General features: G+C 30.8%; 2 protein-coding genes across 2 annotated transcripts; both read left to right on the forward strand.

Moving 5' to 3' along the window:
* The first annotated feature begins 7,739 nt into the window (after window positions 1-7,739).
* Window positions 7,740-12,862, forward strand: LOC129318465 (uncharacterized). The gene is made up of 9 exons (XM_054963241.1): window positions 7,740-7,880; window positions 8,688-8,893; window positions 9,038-10,215; window positions 10,306-10,371; window positions 10,703-10,847; window positions 10,939-11,157; window positions 11,520-11,739; window positions 11,848-12,043; window positions 12,509-12,862. The coding sequence occupies exons 3-9, from the start codon at window positions 9,059-9,061 to the stop codon at window positions 12,621-12,623; spliced, it is 2,118 nt and encodes a 705-aa protein (XP_054819216.1). The 5' UTR covers window positions 7,740-7,880; window positions 8,688-8,893; window positions 9,038-9,058; the 3' UTR covers window positions 12,624-12,862.
* A 2,872-nt stretch (window positions 12,863-15,734) lies between these two features.
* Window positions 15,735-20,539, forward strand: LOC129318466 (protein trichome birefringence-like 43). Its single transcript, XM_054963242.1, has 5 exons — window positions 15,735-16,124; window positions 17,132-17,303; window positions 18,454-18,629; window positions 19,221-19,379; window positions 20,106-20,539. The coding sequence occupies exons 1-5, from the start codon at window positions 15,820-15,822 to the stop codon at window positions 20,413-20,415; spliced, it is 1,122 nt and encodes a 373-aa protein (XP_054819217.1). The 5' UTR covers window positions 15,735-15,819; the 3' UTR covers window positions 20,416-20,539.

Here is a 20,539-nt window from a genome sequence, read left to right on the forward strand (position 1 = left end):
ATTAGCTTTAATGTGACCCGGTTTCTTGCAATAATTACATAATCCCTTAAAGGGTTTCTTCCTCGACTTCTCACTCTTATCACCATCCTTCTTAAAGGTTAGATTATTAGGCTTTAAAGCATAATGCTTCTTCCCCTTTTTTCTTATATGACCCTCCAAATTTGCTGCTAAAGCCATGAAAAACATAGTTTATTGAGTGAGAGAAATTCTTCTTTATAGCTTTCTCTTCTTGAGTGACTATCGATATCATTTGGTCAACAAACCATTCAGCTTCTTGTGAATTGTATGAAGTCCTCAAGAATGCGTACTCTGATGGCAGTGATTGAAGAACACGGTAAACCAAGGTACTTTCACCCAAATCAATCCCATATGACTTGAGCTTGTTATAGTAATGAACAAGCTTCAGAATGTGCTCTCTGACACCAGAAACTCTGTCATATCGAGTATTGTCAAGAAGTGACAGATAATAGTTCTTTTGAGTCTTGTCAAGCTTTTTGTATTTGTTACTAATAGCTTTCAAGTACTCCACTGCAGTATCCTTTTCAAGAATGCTATCCCTAATTTCCTTTTCAATTGTGTACTTAATGATAGCTAGACAGATTCGATTGAACTCACTCCATTATTTATGGAAGGCCATTTTAGAAGCACTGGACTCGAAAGAGAGATCTGCAAGCTTGGGCTCTCTCAGAGCTAAATCTTTCTTAGAAATGGTCAAATACATATTCAGAAACTCTTTTCAGTTATCATAGTTAGTCCCATTGAGAGCCTTCACAAAGGATAGTTGCATAAAAGTAGAAACTAAAATCGCAAAACAAAAAATGGGAAATATTAATTATGCGTGCACAACATAATTATAAAACAGAATTTCCAACAAGCGATTATCAATTATGCAACTATAATCATACACCAAGAAGGCTTACATACCATAAAGATATAGCTCATACAAAAGTCCATACAAAATAATGTATTAAATATTTCCATACCTATAGGGTATAACAAATATCTAACACATTAAATGAGTGCTATTAGCCTATCCTCAAAACCAACCATCAAAATCACATTAATGATGTCACACCTATAGGGTATGTCCATTATCAATGCTACAAGATCCTAAGCATCATTAATAATTCACAAAGTCATAAATTTTATGATAGCCAGATTATCTTTAAATATCTTAATTCATATATAATTGAATATGATGGAATGAAGTAATGTATGCGTACCTGAAGAATTCATGAGTGCTTAAAAAATCTCAATTATCTCAAGTGTAGACAGGTACACAACCTATAAGTTCCCAGAGCCTTCAGAGAGTTCAGAGATAATAGAGCAGAAGAAATGAGTTATGTGTATGCAATTATCGACTAATCGTCTTATATAGATCAGATCGGTAATCACTTTATTAAATAATAAATAATTATATATTTTATTATCTCTGACTCAGTCAGTTAAGAGATAGAGAATAACTGACGGCTACTGGGTTGTGAGTTGGGCCTCTGCCCATTGGGCTCACTTGTGTGGTTGTCCTATCACGGTCCACACAAGATCATAAAAACCAATCTATTTGAGCTTATTAATTAATGTTAATCCATAAATAAATAAATATTCCAACACCAACATCATTGACAAAATCTTTGAGTTTGATTAGAAGAAACAGACATGGGCAAATCGTTAGTGCTAAGAGCATGTCAAAGACAAAAATTGGTAATGAGTTGCCGTTAACAAGATGTGAGCATGTGCCTGATTTGAAGAGCAGCTTATAGATAAAGAAAGGGTTTGAATCACCATTGACAAGAAGTAATCAGTCTTAGATTATAAGACAAAGTTTGAAGATGAAGAAAGGGAACAAATAACCATTGATGGCGAGCACAAAAAAATTAAGACATTCCAATTTGAAGATGACAAATGGGAATATGTCACCTTATGCGATGAGTCCTTTCAGTTTCAATACATGCTCCAAAAAATATGGTCGAGTCTTGAATTTTGATCTCACTTACAAGATAGACAGAGGAAGCATATCTCCATTTGCAATGAGCCCTCTAAGCCCATACGTAACAGTCTATGGTCATGTCTCCCAATCTCAAAAAATTATAAGATGAAAAGAGCAAGCTTGTTGCCATTGAAATTAAGCCTTTTAAGTCCATATATGCAAAGAAACGGTGACGTCTCAGATTAATTTTGGCCATCATCTCACCCATCTTTTCTCAGTTTTTACTCTCCAGTTTATAGATCATTTTGCATCTAACATGTATTCTGAATTCAATCCTCTCTTCTGTATTTATTCATGCGGAGAGATAGAAAATTGAGTAACTTTTTTTTACCATTGTGAGCAAAGTGGAATCGACTTTCCTCCTTTTTAGAGGAGAATAGAGAAAAAATTACTATAAATCTGAACTATTAAATTGAATTTAGTGATTTAAGTTTGATAATTTTTAAAAATAAAAATTTAATTTAAAATGTTCAAATTTGCAGTTGAGAGATAGTTGAAAAAAAAAATAGAGGAGAGAAACACACCCAAACAAAGTAAGTGATAGACTAGAAAGTTTCAAAAGATAATTTTTCACCTAGATATATCATGTGGCATCTCGTTTGGATATGCTGTTTGTGACTATATAGCTTTTTGTGCTAAATTGCATCAAACATTTAGTTTAATTTCATTAATTTTAGAGATTGCATCCCTTAATGATTTCTGTTCTCAGTCACCCTTATTGTCAAATTCATATATCTTGTTAGAATTTACAAATACATATAATATTAATTGTAAAAAAAATGCTATATAACAATGACATATCCCAAAAATGCTATACACTACTGGGTCGACGCATCCCTCTCAAAGGCTATATGTAATAATTTTGTTCAAATGCCATGTAAGAGATGATTTAAATTTATAACAAGTAATACTCGAAAAATGCATTGATAAAAAAATAAAAAATGCAGTTTCTTATATTTATGAATTATAGATCGTTCTATTCTCATACAAAATGGTTATAAATGATTGTTCATAGATATCTTTCTATTGGAGATAGTCATGATCAAGATACGATTGCACTAAATGTGAGCACTTATCTTAAGGAATATTCGAAACTTAATTTATCATGTTGTGAGAGATTAATCCCTTCTCCTAAATCTAACTCTCCTTAGTTATGTGCTAAATTCTCATTAATGAAACTAATAATTATTATTTATTTAAATATTTGTTTTTGTAAGTATAAGGACTACATCCCGCTAGATAATATCTCCTCCGATTTGAGATGTACAAAATATTTAAATTATAATTGTTTAAATGAGATATTGAAATTCAAAAAACTAGTTAAAGCTTTAAAATTAATTTCTTCTCAATCTAAAAGGCAATTATCTTCATTACGGTGGTCCACCTAAAATTTAATTTTGATACGTATATGTGTTGAGTAGTAATTTTTTTTCCTGATAGTATCCTTATCAACAGTAATTAATATTATTTTGAGAAAATGATTTATTAAAGAGAGTAAAAATAAAGTATATATTTTCATTTTCTCTAAAATATATATTTATTTAACAAAAAATAAAATATTCATATTTAAAAGTGATATATTTGAAATTTAACATTGGTAATATTGACCTTTTATCTTGACCTAAATACGTGTATTAATTAATTTTTATATGAATTTCTTGTTGTTGGTTTGATTTTTTTCCCAACACATGGCTGGTTTGATTTGCGAAAAGATGATTGACAATAATAAATAATAATCAATTGATATATTTACTTTGAAGTTGAAAACCGTTAAAATTATAAAAATAATTGGATAATGGATGTTATCTTTATTTTTGTCGACTTTCCATTTTTCGCCATGAAATTGAAGACAGGATCGGATTGATGAGCCAGTCACTTCTATGCAATGTGCTGATTGAGTTGATTTTATATTTATATTATTTTATTATCATGTTATCTCTCCATGTCATTTGACGACATTGTTTTGGATTTTAAAAAAGAGCAAAATTGTAAAATTAAACGGAAAGTGGCAAACCGACAAGGACGCTAGCACACTTTGAGGTGAGAATTAGCTCGAGTTTTAAGAGTTCAGACTTTAAAATTTAATATTTTAAATTTAATTTAATTTTAAGGCTCAGCCCTAGAGTTGAGAATAAGAGTCGGGTTTAGAGGCTCTATTTAAATAAAATTTTAAATTTTAAAAATTATTTTTTTAAAAAAACCTGGTTTGAGGATCTGGCCTTGATAAACCTTGTGAAAAAGAGCTCGGGCTTGAGCGATCCTCTAAGCCCTGATAAGCTTGCTTATCTCATACACACAATGCAATTTGATTAATATTTATTGTAGGTGATAAAAAAAGTTGTAAAGGTAATTGACATTGAATTTTCACCTCCATATTTAATAAGTGCACTTACATTCGAGGGATTTAATATTTTATTTATGGATGATGAGAATAAGGTGAATTTGGGTTTTGATTGATGAATGTGTATTGTTTAGATTTCTAAATATGCTGTTTAATTTTTAAAATATTGTGATGATTTTAATTTTTTTATTTCAAAATATTTTAATTAATTTATAATGTTTAATTTTATTTTAATTTTTGTAATTTTTTAGAATAGGGCTTTTGGGCTTGGCTTTGAGCTCTTTATATAAGAGTTGCGCTTCAGAAAAGGGGCTAAAAATGAAGAACTGGACTCAAGGGCCTAGGCCTTAAGGGCCAGGCCTATCTGTATTCCCAACTATATTCAGCCCTTATTTAAAGGGCTTAGCGTTGGCCCGTAAATCCTCTTTCTCAAAAAAAAAAAATCAACATTTTAATTTAAACAGAGTATTTTAAAATTTAACATAAAACAAATCAAAGTCTTACATAAAATTTAACAAAGATTTAAAATTTTAAATTTAAGATTAAGATTAAAATCTTCATCAATATAAATCTAAATCCTCTTCATCATCATCTAAAAATAAAATAGTAAATACCTCAAATGTAGGTCCACTTGTTGAAAATGTAAATGGAAATTCAATGCCAATTATCTATGTAACTTTTTCTTCATTATTTATAATAAATATTAATCAAATTGTATCATTATCAATCAAATATACATATGTATGTGTATATATATATATATATATATAAAATAATTGGGTTTATCAGGACTGTTTGGATCCGAACCCTTTTTCATAAGATTTATTAAAGTCAAGCTCTTAAAATCAATTATTTTTTTAAAAATTAATTTTTAAAATTCAAACTTTTATTTAAATATAGTCTTTTTACCCTGTCTTTATTTCCAACTTTACGGCATGCATACTGCTGAAATCAATCCCTAATTTGCTTAAACGTGCTTTGATTGCTTGATTTCTCTTCCATTTGGGTTCTCGACACTTCCTTCCTCCATCTTCGCTGTGGTTTCTCGTCTCTGCCTCTCTTGTCTTCTCCTTCAAGTGAAGCTCGCAAAGTTTCTTTTATCACTGTCATCTCTGTACCCTTCACGCTCCCTCTCATAGTAAAGCTCGTCTTATCCTTCTCGGTTTTATATCTCAGCGTCTCCTTCTTCGTTCTGGTTGGCGCCACCCCCACCCGGGGGGGGGGGGGTGTGTTTCCTCTTGTGCCGTATGTTAGTCATTAAAAGTATAATTTGATTTATTTCATAAGTCATTAATTAATTAAATTATTTTATTTTAAATTAAGATTTTTAAACTATCATTGACAAGTAAGAGAAAGAAAGATAAAAAATAATATTATATTATTTGTTTACTTTTTTTTAGGGTTATATTTAAATTTTCATTTACTTTTATTTCTTATACTTTTGTTATATTGATATTAATAAAATTAATAGAAATGACTTATAAATATAATCAGAGAAATATTTTTTTTCCACTCAAGGTATTCTCACAGCCGTCAGTTGTGAGATTAACCTTTGAGAAATTTAAGTCTCATTTAAGAGGTTGTTCTTTTCAAAGTAATATTTTTTTATACACATATTTAAAAATCAAATTTTAAAATAATATTTAAGGGGTTTAGACCGCTATTGTCTATAATACATTGACTTGATAAATTTTTTATAATTTGATTAGCCTTGCTCAGTTGATTTGACAACTATATTTATATATTTAATTAGGTGTTGATATGGTTTAATTCAGACTATTAAATCAGTGGAGATAATTTTTTCAGTAAAATTCTTTTAAAAAAGTTAATAATATATAAATTTGTAAATATGAACATTCCCATTCCCATTATATTAAAAATGGAGAAGGAGTTTAAATAAAAGTTTAAATATAATTGTATTATTTATGAATATATATATGTATGTATGTATGTTTTAAATGTTACCAGCGGCATTCTTAGTAATTAACAAGTAATCTTTTTAAATCTTTTAAATTTATAACAATTAGTATTTCCTTATTTTATTTTTAAATTTCATTTTATTTAAGTTAATAATTTTTAATTTAGTCTAAAATTAATTTAATATAATTTAATAAATATTAGTGTAAAGTGTAAAATTTTAATATTTTTTTATTTTTTATAATTATTATGTTTGTGTATTTATAAAAAATAAACTGTTTTTTACTCAAGATTTGAATTTTATTACTAATAAATATTTAATATATTTATATATGATATAAAAATTTGTAAAATAATATTTATTTTATCATTTCATTTTTTTATTTTTTTAATTATTATCTTCACTATTCAGGTGTGTTTATGTTAATACAAGGTAAGATTATGCGTTAATATATGGTTTTTATCAACTTAATTTTTTTAATCAATTTCATTTATCTCCTTAATTCTATTCAACATGGTACAAAGTTAAGATTCTTTTTAATCATTTCAAAAAAATTAAAAGTATATTTAGTGTTACCAAAAGTTTAATACTATTTAATATAGAAGAGTTAGGTATAAATTTATAAAATAAATTTTAAAGTAAAATACATTGACTATCCTTCTATTATAACTTAATTATACAGATATTCTCTTTATTTTGAAAGCATATATAAATTTCTTTTAAAATTAAAATATATGTAACATAAACCTCACTTATATATTTAAGATTCTATTTTCATCCATTCAATTATTAATTAATTATTTGATAAAAAAATATTAATTAATCATTAAGTTAGACTTTTAAACATTTAATTTGACTAAAATTCCTCTCTTATCATAAGAAATTTCTAAAAATATATATTTGCCTAAAATATATTTGTTGCATACAATTAAACAAAATTGTAATAAATGCATTTTTCAATTTTTTTATATTACACTAAAATTTATTGATTTTTATCATATTATAATATTTTATTATTTAAATTTCTATCAAATATATTAAAACTTATTTATTTATTTTTTAAAAGTTGCTAAAAATATATTTTTTATTTATTACATAACATAAAATATATAAGTTCAAAAAATTATATAAATGATTTAAATTTAAAATTTAAAATTTATAAACATATTTTTTACAATGAAACTATGTAACTGTTAAAACAATATATTTTAGAATTTATTAAGTGGGAGGTTTAAATTAGTAAATTAAATTTTCTGTAATATAAATTTTAATTTAAAAGTAAATTTTTTATTTTTTTTTAAATTTTTTTAAAAGAGTTAGTGAATTGGATTAATTATATATTTTTAAGATAGAAAAAAAATCCCTATAATGAAAGCAAAATAAGAAGGCAGTTAAAATTTATTATTTAGATTAATTTATTTTGCTATTTTAATAATTTTGGGCGTATGCCAAATTCTTCATAAAATTAATTGTAAACCCCGATACCCATAAAAGATGATAAAACCCTTGCTCGGGGGTAGCGGATCCCGTTCTCTTAGTCGACGAACGTCACCGTTGTCAGCCGTGCGTGGTTGTTCTCGGGCAAGCAGTGAAGAAGTTTCGAACCTTGGGGCTTTTTCTACTCCCAATATCCGGTGAGATTGATTTGTTCAATCTGGTGTTTTGAATCTAGATTCGAAATTTCCCCGCTTCATCTGTTCCCGCTGTTCTTGCCTTGTTTTAAACTTTTCATTTTTACTTGGCTTTGAATCTGGTCGTGTAACCGTTGACTATTGACACCTTTGGATTTGGGAATATTTACATATCGAGTTTATTTTTCGTACTAGTTTTTGCTCGATTGATGTGTAATTGGCTATTATACTTCTTCCCTCTTCATTTTGATTACTAGCGACTTTGTATGCTGTTTTTATTTTTTTTGCAATGATGGATTTGTTGTGTTTTGGCATTCTGTTTATTAATCTTTTATAGTATCATCAAATTTGGAAATTCTCAAGGTACTTGTGATGTATGATCTTGTAAATGACTTGGCTCGAGTTGTGTCAATGTATCTGGGACAAAAATTAAAAGGACATTATATCAACTATGCATATTTCAAAGATTTCAGCCTCCACGGCGTGTAGTATAGGTCCGCCTATGGTGTTGACTGATATATACATAAGACTTGATTCCGGGGCAAATTAAAATTTACTGGACAACAGAATAAGGTTGTTCGTTCATTTTCTGCTTCAAACTTCTAGTTCCTGCCATTCATTCTTTTGGTAAATCTATGATTATTCTAGGTGTGTTCGTTCAACTAGAAGCATCGAATATGCAATATATGTTTTCCACACAAACTTATGATTCTGGAATATGAACAGTGAATAACCCATATCTGCTGCATTTGGTTTTCACTATCATATCTTAGAGGGACTGATCATCTCTAATTTTACAAGATGAATTAGGTTGGTTAGAGAATTAACAGAGAAGAAGGAATCATTGCCACAGGGGAGGAAATCGGTGGACAAGGCCAATTTTTGGGCAAGAACGACTAGGGAAAGCCCGGGTGAGGGAGTTCAGTGCAGCTATGCTGCTGTCAGCTGAGACTTGAGTCTTGACAGAGTGAACCAGTGCCAAGGGAGGTAGCAGTGACAAAGGCTATAGTAAACAGGTTGGGTTAGATTTCATTTGAGGGTGGAATCTTGCATTCAAGGCTTGGGTTCCATACAAGACAAACATAAATCTCCCAACCTTTCAATGATGTGATTATAGTTGTTCTCTTTCACACTTCCTAAAAATTTTCTTCTCCAAACAGGATCTGTTCTTTCTTGTGACCATGTCTTCAGCCAAAGATGCTGACCCAACCCTGGGGTACTTGACTCGGAAAGACACTGAGGTAAAGCTTCCTCGTCCTACCAGAGTTAAGAACAAAACCCCAGCTCCTGTACAAATCACAGCAGAGCAGATTCTTCGTGAGGCTCGAGAGCGGCAGGAGGCTGAGATCCGTCCTCCTAAGCAAAAGATCACTGATCACACCGAGCTTGCTGAGTATCGTCTACGAAAGCGAAAAGAGTTTGAGGACTTAATTAGACGTGTTCGATGGAACATAAGTGTTTGGATCAAGTATGCTCAATGGGAAGAATCACAAAAGGACTTCAATCGTGCTCGTTCTGTTTGGGAAAGAGCCCTAGAGGTGGATTACAAGAACCACACACTATGGCTCAAATATGCCGAGGTGGAGATGAAGAACAAGTTCATAAACCATGCCAGGAATGTTTGGGACCGGGCAGTTACTCTTTTGCCAAGAGTTGATCAATTGTGGTACAAATATATTCACATGGAGGAGATGCTTGGCAATGTGGCAGGTGCAAGGCAGATTTTTGAGAGGTGGATGAGTTGGATGCCTGACCAGCAGGGATGGCTCTCCTACATCAAGTTCGAGCTCAGATATAATGAAATTGAGCGGGCTAGAGGGATATTTGAACGATTTGTACAGTGCCACCCAAAGGTTAGTGCTTGGATACGATTTGCCAAGTTTGAAATGAAGAATGGAGAGGTAGCAAAAGCAAGAAATGTTTATGAGAGGGCAGTGGAGAAGCTGGCTGATGATGACGAAGCAGAGCAGCTTTTTGTTGCATTTGCTGAGTTTGAGGAAAGATGTAAAGAAACAGAGCGTGCAAGGTGTATCTATAAATTTGCCCTTGATCATATTCCCAAGGGAAGGGCTGAAGATTTGTACAAGAAGTTTGTGGCCTTTGAAAAGCAGTATGGGGACAGGGAAGGGATTGAGGATGCCATTGTTGGGAAGAGAAGGTTTCAGTATGAGGATGAAGTGAGAAAAAATCCCTTAAACTATGATTGCTGGTTTGACTATATAAGATTGGAAGAAAGTGTGGGGAATAAAGAAAGAATAAGGGAAGTATATGAGAGGGCCATCGCCAATATTCCTCCAGCTGAGGAGAAGCGGTACTGGCAACGATATATCTATTTGTGGTATGTTAGATTTGAATGCCCTTTTCCAATGTGTTCTTTATTGTTTTACTTTGCTCCCTAATAATTGTTATTTATCTATTTGTAACATAGGATTAATTATGCACTTTATGAAGAGCTTGATGCTGGAGATATGGAGCGAACAAGAGATGTATACAGGTATGTTTTAGCATGTAGTGTTGGAATTAATAGAACCATTGGATTTTAGCTGTACCTTACAACTTGAGTAGTAATAACGTAACCGTGAAAGGGCATATGCTAAACACTGGTGGGATTTGACTCATAAACAAATGGTTCTTGTTTATTCAATTAATTCTTAGATTCATCTGGGAATTAAAGTGGGGATCTGCTGAGTAATTGGACAGCCAAGAGTATATTGATGATTTTAGAATTACTTTGTTGTTCTTTTCCCTGACTAATGAATTGTATTTGCTTTAAAATTTATCCTATTGCTGCTATTGATATCTCATATGATTTCATTTTTTTATAGGGAGTGTCTCAAACTCATTCCTCACCAAAAATTCTCATTTGCAAAAGTTTGGCTTCTAGCAACCCAGTTTGAAATACGTCAGCTGAATCTCTCAGCTGCTCGGAAAATATTGGGAAATGCTATTGGTGTTGCTCCAAAAGATAAGGTAATATTTAGATGGAAGCAAATATAATCATATATTTTAATTAGAATTTATCATTTGTCATTTTTTTACAGTTTTGTTGGTTTGACAACAGATTTTTAAGAAGTATATAGAGATAGAACTGCAGCTCGGTAATATAGATCGGTGTAGAAAATTGTACGAGAAGTATCTGGAATGGTCACCGGAAAACTGCTATGCTTGGAGCAAGTATGCAGAATTAGAAAGATCCTTATGTGAGACTGATAGGGCTAGAGCAATCTTTGAGCTTGCGATTGCCCAACCAGCGTTGGATATGCCTGAGCTATTATGGAAGGTATATATTAATATATTTCTCCCGAGTCAATGTCAGGTGTTGCATTTAAATATTTAATCATTTCATTGTAGATCTTGGTTAATTATTTTTCTCATTAACTCATTCTTCTACATCTAAATCAGAGCAAAGGTTGGCAACATGGCAACTTTATGTTGTAACTAATGCTTCACTCGAATATTTTCTGCTAAATTTTTTTGCTTGCGCACTGATTCACCACTTCATCACTGACCTGTGGTTAACCTTTCATGGTTTTAGGTTTCCCCCCCATTTCTCTTTCCAATATCTTTTTCTATTCCTCTCTCTATGTTGGTCATTCTTTTTAGCGGCCATCATATAACTAGATATTTTTGCATGCAAAACAGGCGTACATTGACTTTGAGATTGCTGAGGGTGAATTCGAGAGAACTAGAGCACTTTATGAAAGACTTCTTGATCGAACAAAGCATTTAAAGGTATGGATAAGCTATGCAAAGTTTGAGGCATCGGCTATGGGTGAGGATGGCCAGATTCCTGACTTGGCAGATGATGATGTCCAATCTTATAAACGTGAGCAAAAGAAGCAATGCATTCAGCATGTTAGAAGTATGTGATCCCACTCACCTCATGAAGTTGTGTTTGAACTCCTTTTTTGGGATGAAACCAATATATTTTAATTCTGTCTAATCTCCTTTTGTTTTGCATCTGATTTAGGAGTGTTTGAGAAAGCTCTCACCTACTTCAGATCATCAGCCCCAGAATTGAAAGAAGAAAGGGCGATGCTATTAGACGAGTGGCTCAATATGGAAGGTTCTTTTGGTGAGCTAGGTGACGTTAGCCTAGTCCAGTCTAAATTGCCCAAGAAGCTGAAGAAGAGAAGGCCAATAGTAACTGAGGATGGTCCTGCTGGGTATGTAACTAAACCTCTTCTTTTATTTGTAAGAGATTAGCTAGCGTTGGGTATTAAGCCATGTTGTGGTAGATGCCCATATCAGTTATAACTGTTGCAACTAGCGCTTTGTGAGGGTATTTGGTTTGTTAATATCTAGCTGGTGAATTGAGTTTGATGGGTGGAGCACCCAGCAGAGCACACTGATCGGATTCATGATTTAAAAAGTGTGAAGCTCCTGATCTTTGAGTATGTTAATGTTTCCAATTGTTTGTGCGACACTGTTTAGTGGTATCCCAATGGATAACAAAAATTAGCTGGCAAAGTCCACTACTTTTATTTTTGTTTTGTTTTTTTTGTTTTTTTTTGTTTTGGAAAAGTTCACTGATTGTAAAATGCTGTTGATTTTTTTAAAGTTTGTTCTCGGTTGTTCAGGCTTTTATTTATTCTTCTAATTCATTTTGTTGAACAAATTTTATTTGGCAGTTTCGAAGAATACATCGACTACATTTTCCCGGATGAAGCCCAGACTACGAATCTCAAGATATTGGAAGCTGCCTACAAATGGAAGAAGCAGAAATTGTCTTCTGGTGATGAATAAAAACGTGTTTGCAAAGTGTAGCGACCCGCGTAGCAACGGATGTTATTGTTTGAGGATTCAATTGCAAAAAAAACAAACTATAGGGACAAACTTGACAATGAGTGTAAAATGTAGGGACCAAACATCGATTTTCCCAAGCTGAATGAAACTAGCAGTTAAGACTTAAGAGTCACAAATATGCCATGTTTTGTTTGTAGTTGTAAGAGAAATAATAGTGGCGTGTGGTCATGTTTTTTTTTTTTTGGGCCGAAGTGGGCATTTTGGTATGAGAAGAAACAAATATTAATAGACTTAATAGATAGAATTATTCAGTTGAAAAACTAGCAATGCAATTTACGTTGAAAAATATATTGCTCGTTCCGGTGCTAAATGTGGGAGTTGCTTAACTAATTTGCATTGATTAAGAAAGTTAGTCAAATTAGTTAATTGTAAACAAAATGAGTCCCGATTCCCCAAAATTTAGGGTTGCGTTTGAATTTTTACTGTATTTTATTATTGTTGAGAGAATATCAATCGGTAAAGCTTAGAAAAAATAATGAATGAGAGAAAATAAATCAAGATCTTTATTCAGCTTGATAATAAAACAAACTATAGGGGCTAACTTGCATTTTAGGGGGGTTATTTTTTGTTGAATTTGATAATACTCGAATCTAATTTGACTTGATAGTCGCATAAAAAAAAGTGTAATGTGCAAATGTGAGTGAAGAGTCTTCTCCAACTCCAAGAAATGTAAATATACATATATTGTGAGCTTCACTAGCTCTCTTCATCAACCCATTATTTATTAGAAATTCATATTTTTTTAGTACAAAATGTAATGGCAGATTTGGCCATATTTGTGATGGCATTTGTTTCTTTGTTGTTTTCTCTCTCTTCTCAAATAGTTCATTGATATTAGAGGAAGGACTCAAAATCATCTTTTGTGAAAAACCAAGTAGATGTGTTACAGATGATAGCAATCTGAGCCCCTTAAACATCATTTTAAGGTTTGATTCTTAGAAGTATGTATTAAAAAATATTATTTAAAAGATGACAACTTTTTATATAATATTTAGATTCTTTAGGGAATTACTCTCACCATTGTTGATTGTGGGGTTACATTGGACAGTCAAAAAAAAAAAAAAAAAAAAAGAAAAAATCTTCTGTGAAGATGATGAACAAGTGTGATCGGTTTCATGAACTCGGCCCATGATGATGGTGGGCTTCTATATGGGCTTAAACAACGGAAACATTGTGATGCCCAAAATAACCAGAATGGGTTGCAACTAAAAAGATAGCTAGCATTTCCCAACCCCAAAAGAAAAAAAAAAAAGATTGTATTAAATTAATATACAGTGTGTGTATGCTTTTTTGTTTTGTTTTGTTTTTTGGGGGGGTGTTTTGCGGGTGGGGGTTGAGAGAGAGAGAGTGTTAGTTTAGCCTAATGTTGCTTGCCCACCTAATCTTAATCGACTTGTCACCTGAAATGATAAATTGGACTACTTATAAGAAAATTACATATGGTCCTGTCAAAGAAAACGAACTCCAAAAATGCAAGAGCAGGATTGATCCAGTAATTAACCTGATAGAAAATTTAAAAAATAAATACTAAAATATTGACAATAGAAATACTCTTTCTAGCTCTTTTTTATAACGCCATACTAACTATTTTTATGAGAACATTTACAACTTTTTCAAAATTATTCTTCAACTGATATAGTTCACAGAAATGATGAGAAATTTAAATTCGATGAGTGATCTCAATCCACTCACTCTCAATGAATGGTTTAAGTATAATAATTGAATTTTATAAACACTCAGGATCATAACTATTTTTTTTAGAATACAGATTCAATCAGATTAGGTATGAAAAAAAAATCATTATCGAAGTTAAAAGTAATAGGCAATAACATCTTTTTAGAATGAGTGATATTTTCTTATCATTAATTTTTTTTAAAAAATATCAGAGTTGGTAATTTTTTTTGGGGGGGGGGGGGGGAAGACATAATGGAGGTGAGACTCCTATATATATTGACACATGAGTCTCACCCATATGAACTTCATTCACCATCTTGAGAGGTTTAGCCTCTTTTTCTGTGTATCTCGTTCTTCATCATTTTCTTAATTCTCTCTCATAATTTGTCTTCGCAACATTTATTCCCTTCTTCCTTCACCGTTTAGAAAGCTACCATTTACTATACATAATACCCCTTTCACTCATTTATAGCATCAATTTTTTTTTTTTGGCAAAATCTATAGCATTAACTTCACCAATATATAGCATCCGAAACACAAATAGAAAAAAATATATATTCCTTTCAATGCTGGTCTTCGTTACTTCCTCCAAGCCACAATATAAGTGATAACTAATTAATTTATGATTTATAAATAATGTTAATTAAAATATTAAATCTTTAAAAATGTTCACATCTTTATATTTATATCCTCATTAAATACCCTAATAGTAAAAGTATAGTTGAAAAAATAAATATAAAAGTTATCAAATACCTTATATTTTGGATCAGTCAAGGTTTTTAAAAGATGCCATATATTGTGGTTCGAAGGAAGCATAAAATAATCTCACCATAATTAAAAAGATGTGTTAAGTTATTAACTTTTCTAAAAATGAAATAAATTTTTTATTTTATCTATATTTAAATGAGAATTTTTTGAATTTGCGTTATGTCCTCTCTCATATTTAATGACTTTAAATAAGAGCAATATTAAAAAAAAAACATAATACCCAATATAATATTTATCTTTTTTAGAAAGTAGCTTATAGTAAAGACCAAATCTGGAAGAATAAGATGCTTTTTTTTTTTTTTAAAAAAAGCTAAGGTTCCAATTTATAAGATATTGTGTCAAAATATTAAATAATTTTCCCTTTTCACCCTTAGAATTTTAATAATTTATGTGACTAATTAAACCAAAGTTTTATTTTCTCTTTCACGAAGAAGGGAATTAAGATGAAGCGATGTCTACAATTGGAATACTCAATTTTTTTGGACAAATAAATCTATTAACAATTTTTTAAAGTTTTCATGAAAATATTCGAAACATCTTATAACAATGAAAGAATAGAGAGATATATTCTCTCCCACCTCCCTCACTCTCATTCAGATATATATTTTTATGAGCTTCGCACTAGCTCTCATCGCCAACCCATTATTTATCAGAATCCATATTGGCGAATACTGTGTTCCCTTTTGGTTGAGAAATGTTAATGGCGGATTTTGCCATATCTGTGATGGTATTTGTTTCTCTGTTATTTTCTCTCTCTTCTTCTCTAACAACTGTTCATGGAGATCAGAGGACGAAGGACGACGCAGAATCATCTTGTGGGAAGATGATGAAGCAGTGTGATTTGTTTCATGGGATTTGGGAGTACGATGAATCGTATCCGCTGTATGAATCATCGGACTGTGATTTCATAGAGAAGCAGTTTGACTGTGCTAAGAATGGTCGTCCTGATAAGTTCTATCCGAAGTATTCTTGGCATCCCTCAGCCTGCAAATTACCAAGGTACGTACATATATATTCCGCTTTTTTTTTTTTTAATATTGGGGAAAATTTTCATGTATAAAACAAAAATTATCCTCTTAAAAATTATAATTATATTATTAACGAATAGTTGGGTCGAAAAAAAGACACTTTTTTAAGCAAGGCTGAGATTTTGAACTTTATAGGAATGAAAAATGTTAAATGAGGAGATCGAGAGCTAACCCAATTGAGCTGTATTAATCTCGTGTAATTTTTTTTTTAAAAGAAGTTAGAAGAGAAGAAAAACTGAAAAAGAGACCTACCCCATTTTATTGATTTGAAAAGCTTATAATATATATATATATATATATATATAATATTATCTTAATAATGATTAATGAATAGGTAGTTGGCGAAGGTGCCTTATAATAGAAATAAAAAAAGTACAAAATATTTTTTAAATATCAACAGCTCAATAAATAATATACTCTTCCAGACCACAATATCAATTTTTGTTAACTAATTTAAGTTTCTCAAAAAAAGTTGACTAAAATCTTAATTTTCTAAAAATTTTCACATTTTTTCAATCATGCCCTCATTAATTATTTAATAAAGCAAGTGTGTAAATAGAAAGGAAAAATATAGCACCTACTAATTAAATAAAGCTTCTAGAAAATGACTTATTGTGGTCCGAAAGGAGTATTATAATAATATATACAAATCTCAATAGATAATATACAGTAACATTTTTCATATTTTTACAATATAAAAGAGAAAAAAAAATATTGATACTACTTTGTTGTGGAATAAATTAAATTTTATTATAGTTATTTTTTTTCCAAATTGCAATGATTCAAATCCATTAAAAACTTAATTAAAGGCCAAAATCGAGAAGTTTCTCATGGAAATTTGTACATATATAATTTGATTAATATTTAGCACATCATAGTGTATGGGCGTGTTTGGATTGCGCATTCAATTACACCACCGAAAGTTTGTCAACAAATAATTGAAGTTTTGAATTAATAATGTTGTGTTTGGATGAGCAGGTTCAGTGGTGAAGATTTCTTAAAGAGAATGAGAGGGAAGAGTGTAATGTTTGTGGGAGACTCTCTGAGTTTGAATCAATGGCAATCTCTCACTTGCATGCTTCATAAATCTGTTCCTCACTCCCAATACACCAATCTCAGGACTGGACTTCTCTCCACCTTCACTTTTCTGGTAATTAGATCCCAAATTCTATTATTTCATATACATATACATACATACATACATATATATATATATATATATATAGATAGATATATTCATCAAGTGATGTGCAAGACAGATAGAATTTCTTGGTTAAGTTGAAGTGTCTTCATGATTCATCAGTTATAACTAATAATAGTACTTCCTAGCTGCTTGTCTATTTATACTGACTAATGGTTAATTATTATATGAAGGAGAAAGGTCTAATCATATATATGTCACATAAGAATATGACAAATAATAACAAGAAAGGTTAAGCTAATTTTCATAAGAACATTATTGTTATGGACATTATGTCCTTATCATAAAAAATGTTATCACAATTAACTAATTAAGATGACAAAGCAGAGTTATAAAAGGAAAAGCATCACTAAATGAAACCTGATATATGTGAATCGCATAATACCGTTGGACTCTATTATTACTTTCAAAAGATATTATCTTGCTAGATTCCATTTGATTTAACTTTCTAAAATGTTTTTTTAGCCTCACTCTATATCATTTCATAAGGTTAAATATCATCTAGTCATGTTAAAATCACTTTAATTGATTCCTTAAAAAAATTCTCTTTTGTAGAAGTCACACCATTGATTCAATGTATATAATCATTTCAAATCTTTCCTTTTCCTTTGGGGTTAATTTATTAGCATAACTACTAGTCATTTCCAATTAGAGCTGATGATTATATTGTGCCAAATCATTATTAATGTTGCCGATTCCATTTAGTGGGATAAGACTTATTGTATATTCTCTAATCAACTATGCTCATCATTAAGAATGGACTTGATCAAAGAACCATATCTGTTTTATGAGTTTTCTAATTGTATTTTTATGTGCAACTCCGGAGAGATTAGTTCTCTAATATAATGACCAGATCCTACCTTATTTGGTGACCAGTAAGATCAAATTGTAATTGATATATGTATTTTAGTCTTCAAGAGATACATTTCTAGTACTGCTTATAAAAATGTTAAATTTAATCATAACACAACGAGCACAGATCTAACAGCAAGAAAATAGGAATTACTTAAACATACGCATTGATTGGGACTTGGATCAATTATTATTATTTTTTCCACCACGGAGCTTATAGGTGTGATTAATAAATTGATTAATGCAGGAGTATGATGTGAAGGTGATGATGAGTCGCAATGTGTTTCTGGTGGATCTGGTTGATGAAAGTGATGGTCGAGTTCTTAAACTCGACTCTATTCAATCCGCTCAGTTCTGGCAACAGTTTGATGTATTGATCTTCGATTCTTGGCACTGGTGGCTTCATTCTGGACGAAGACAACCGTAAGTGTACACACACAAACACACACACACGCTTTTTCATAAGATTTTTAGAGCCTATTTGATTGTGATCTCATTTTTTTATTTGCAAAAGTTATTTTGTAATAAAGTTTTCATAATAAAATAAAAAATATATTTGATTACGTTAATTTAAAAATAATTTTAGAGTCAAAAAAATTGATCAATAATAATGGCGATTAGTAGTTAATGATGGTGGTACATGGTATTTTATGATAATGATTAACCATATCTTATGATAGTTTTTAGTAGTTAAATGTAAAGTGTTTTGAAAAAAATAGAATAAAATTTCAAAACATATCTCCAAAATGTTTCTATTTTAAAAAAATGAGAATAATTTTAGTAAACAATTAAATTAAAAACAATTATTCAGACAAATGTTATATTTATCATCTAAGGAAGACTGACAATTGAGGACTATGGAAGAATATTAATGTAAAATAAGAATCATCAAGTTAATTATAAATCTGGAAGTTTCAGTTATAAACGGGTCCTTATTTTATATTAATATTTTTTTAGGGTCTTTCATTGTCATTATCCCTTAATTTAATTGTCATTTGTGTGTTTTAATTGTAGATGGGATTTCATTCAAGAGGGGAATCAAACAGTGAGAGACATGGATCGCTTAGTGGCATACGAGAAAGCATTGAGGACATGGGCCCGATGGGTTGACAACAATGTTGACCCTTCAAAAACCAAGGTTTTCTTTCAAGCTGTTTCCCCAGATCACATGAAGTAAGTAACTCCAGTTATTTTTTTAATTTTATATATATATATATATATATATAAACACATAAAAAAGAAATTAGGTGATTTAGGTTTTGATGGCTTAGAAGGATTAGAGCATGCATCTAGGTAGAGGCGATAATTTGAATAAGTCTAAAAAAAATTTTAGGATCGACATCAAGAGTTTAAAAGATTTTTTTTATTTTGAACTTATTTGGACTGTCTAAATAAACTTAAAAAAATTCAGATCAAACCAAAACCAAAATGAGTTTATCCTAAATAGCCAAAATTTTTAGTATTATTAATAAAATAAAATTAAAATAATATAAAATTGAAAATCTTAATTTTTTAATATAAAAATTGAAATATGCTAAAAAATAATAAATAAAAAAATATTTAATAATTTGGGTATCTGATCCAATCCAAACAAGCTCATGTGAAAGCCCAAGATATTATCTTCAGGCTTGACTAATGAGCTTTTAAAGATGTTAGGGTATTTTAAGCCTAGTTCACTGAAGTTGCCAACTCTACATTCAAGTAATTTACTACATTATAAACTGGCATATATAAATATAAATTTATACACTTAGCTTGCACATATATTATATTCCAAAGACGGCTGTTTGTCAAATAATAATAATAATAATAAAATGAACCTCATATAACAGAGACTATTAGTTTGTTGAACTGATGAGTTTTACATTTAGATGGTATTTAATTAATATTTAATTTCAGTGGAAAGGACTGGGGAGAAGAAGAATCAAATACATGTCAAGGACAGGAGAGGCCAGTGGAAGGAGAAAGGTATGGAGGAGGATCACACCCGGCAGAGTTGGTGGTAGAGAAGGTTTTGGGAGAAATGTCAAACCCTAATTTAGTTCATCTCCTCAACATCACCACTCTCTCTCAGCTCCGAAAGGACGGCCACCCTTCTGTCTACGGCTATGGCGGCCGCCGGGGAATCGACTGCACCCACTGGTGCCTTCCTGGTGTTCCGGACACTTGGAACCAGCTCTTGTATGCTGCTTTGATCAATCAAAGTTAATTAGCAAAAAGATAAATTTAATGCATAAGAATTGATTGAATATTGATTTGTTATAACGTGGAGTTTCCAATTGATTGAATATAGATTCAATGCATATGAGATTAGGATGGCCTAAATCTTATTA

This window comes from Prosopis cineraria, unplaced genomic scaffold, assembly GCF_029017545.1.
Source record: "Prosopis cineraria cultivar Desert tree isolate PC_DT_omini unplaced genomic scaffold, ASM2901754v1 PC8, whole genome shotgun sequence".
NCBI classification, from domain to species: Eukaryota; Viridiplantae; Streptophyta; class Magnoliopsida; order Fabales; family Fabaceae; genus Prosopis; species Prosopis cineraria.

Bases quoted from the DNA above. Each gene is read 5' to 3' on its own strand.
- LOC129318466 (XM_054963242.1), top strand. From the start codon at position 15,820: ATGTTAATGGCGGATTTTGCCATATCTGTGATGGTATTTGTTTCTCTG. The intron at 16,125-17,131 runs GTACGTACATAT...TTGGATGAGCAG, and splicing joins TCAGCCTGCAAATTACCAAG to GTTCAGTGGTGAAGATTTCT. The intron at 17,304-18,453 runs GTAATTAGATCC...TGATTAATGCAG, and splicing joins TCTCCACCTTCACTTTTCTG to GAGTATGATGTGAAGGTGAT.
- LOC129318465 (XM_054963241.1), top strand. From the start codon at position 9,059: ATGTCTTCAGCCAAAGATGCTGACCCAACCCTGGGGTACTTGACTCGG. The intron at 11,158-11,519 runs GTATATATTAAT...CATGCAAAACAG, and splicing joins TGCCTGAGCTATTATGGAAG to GCGTACATTGACTTTGAGAT. The intron at 12,044-12,508 runs GTATGTAACTAA...TTTATTTGGCAG, and splicing joins ACTGAGGATGGTCCTGCTGG to TTTCGAAGAATACATCGACT.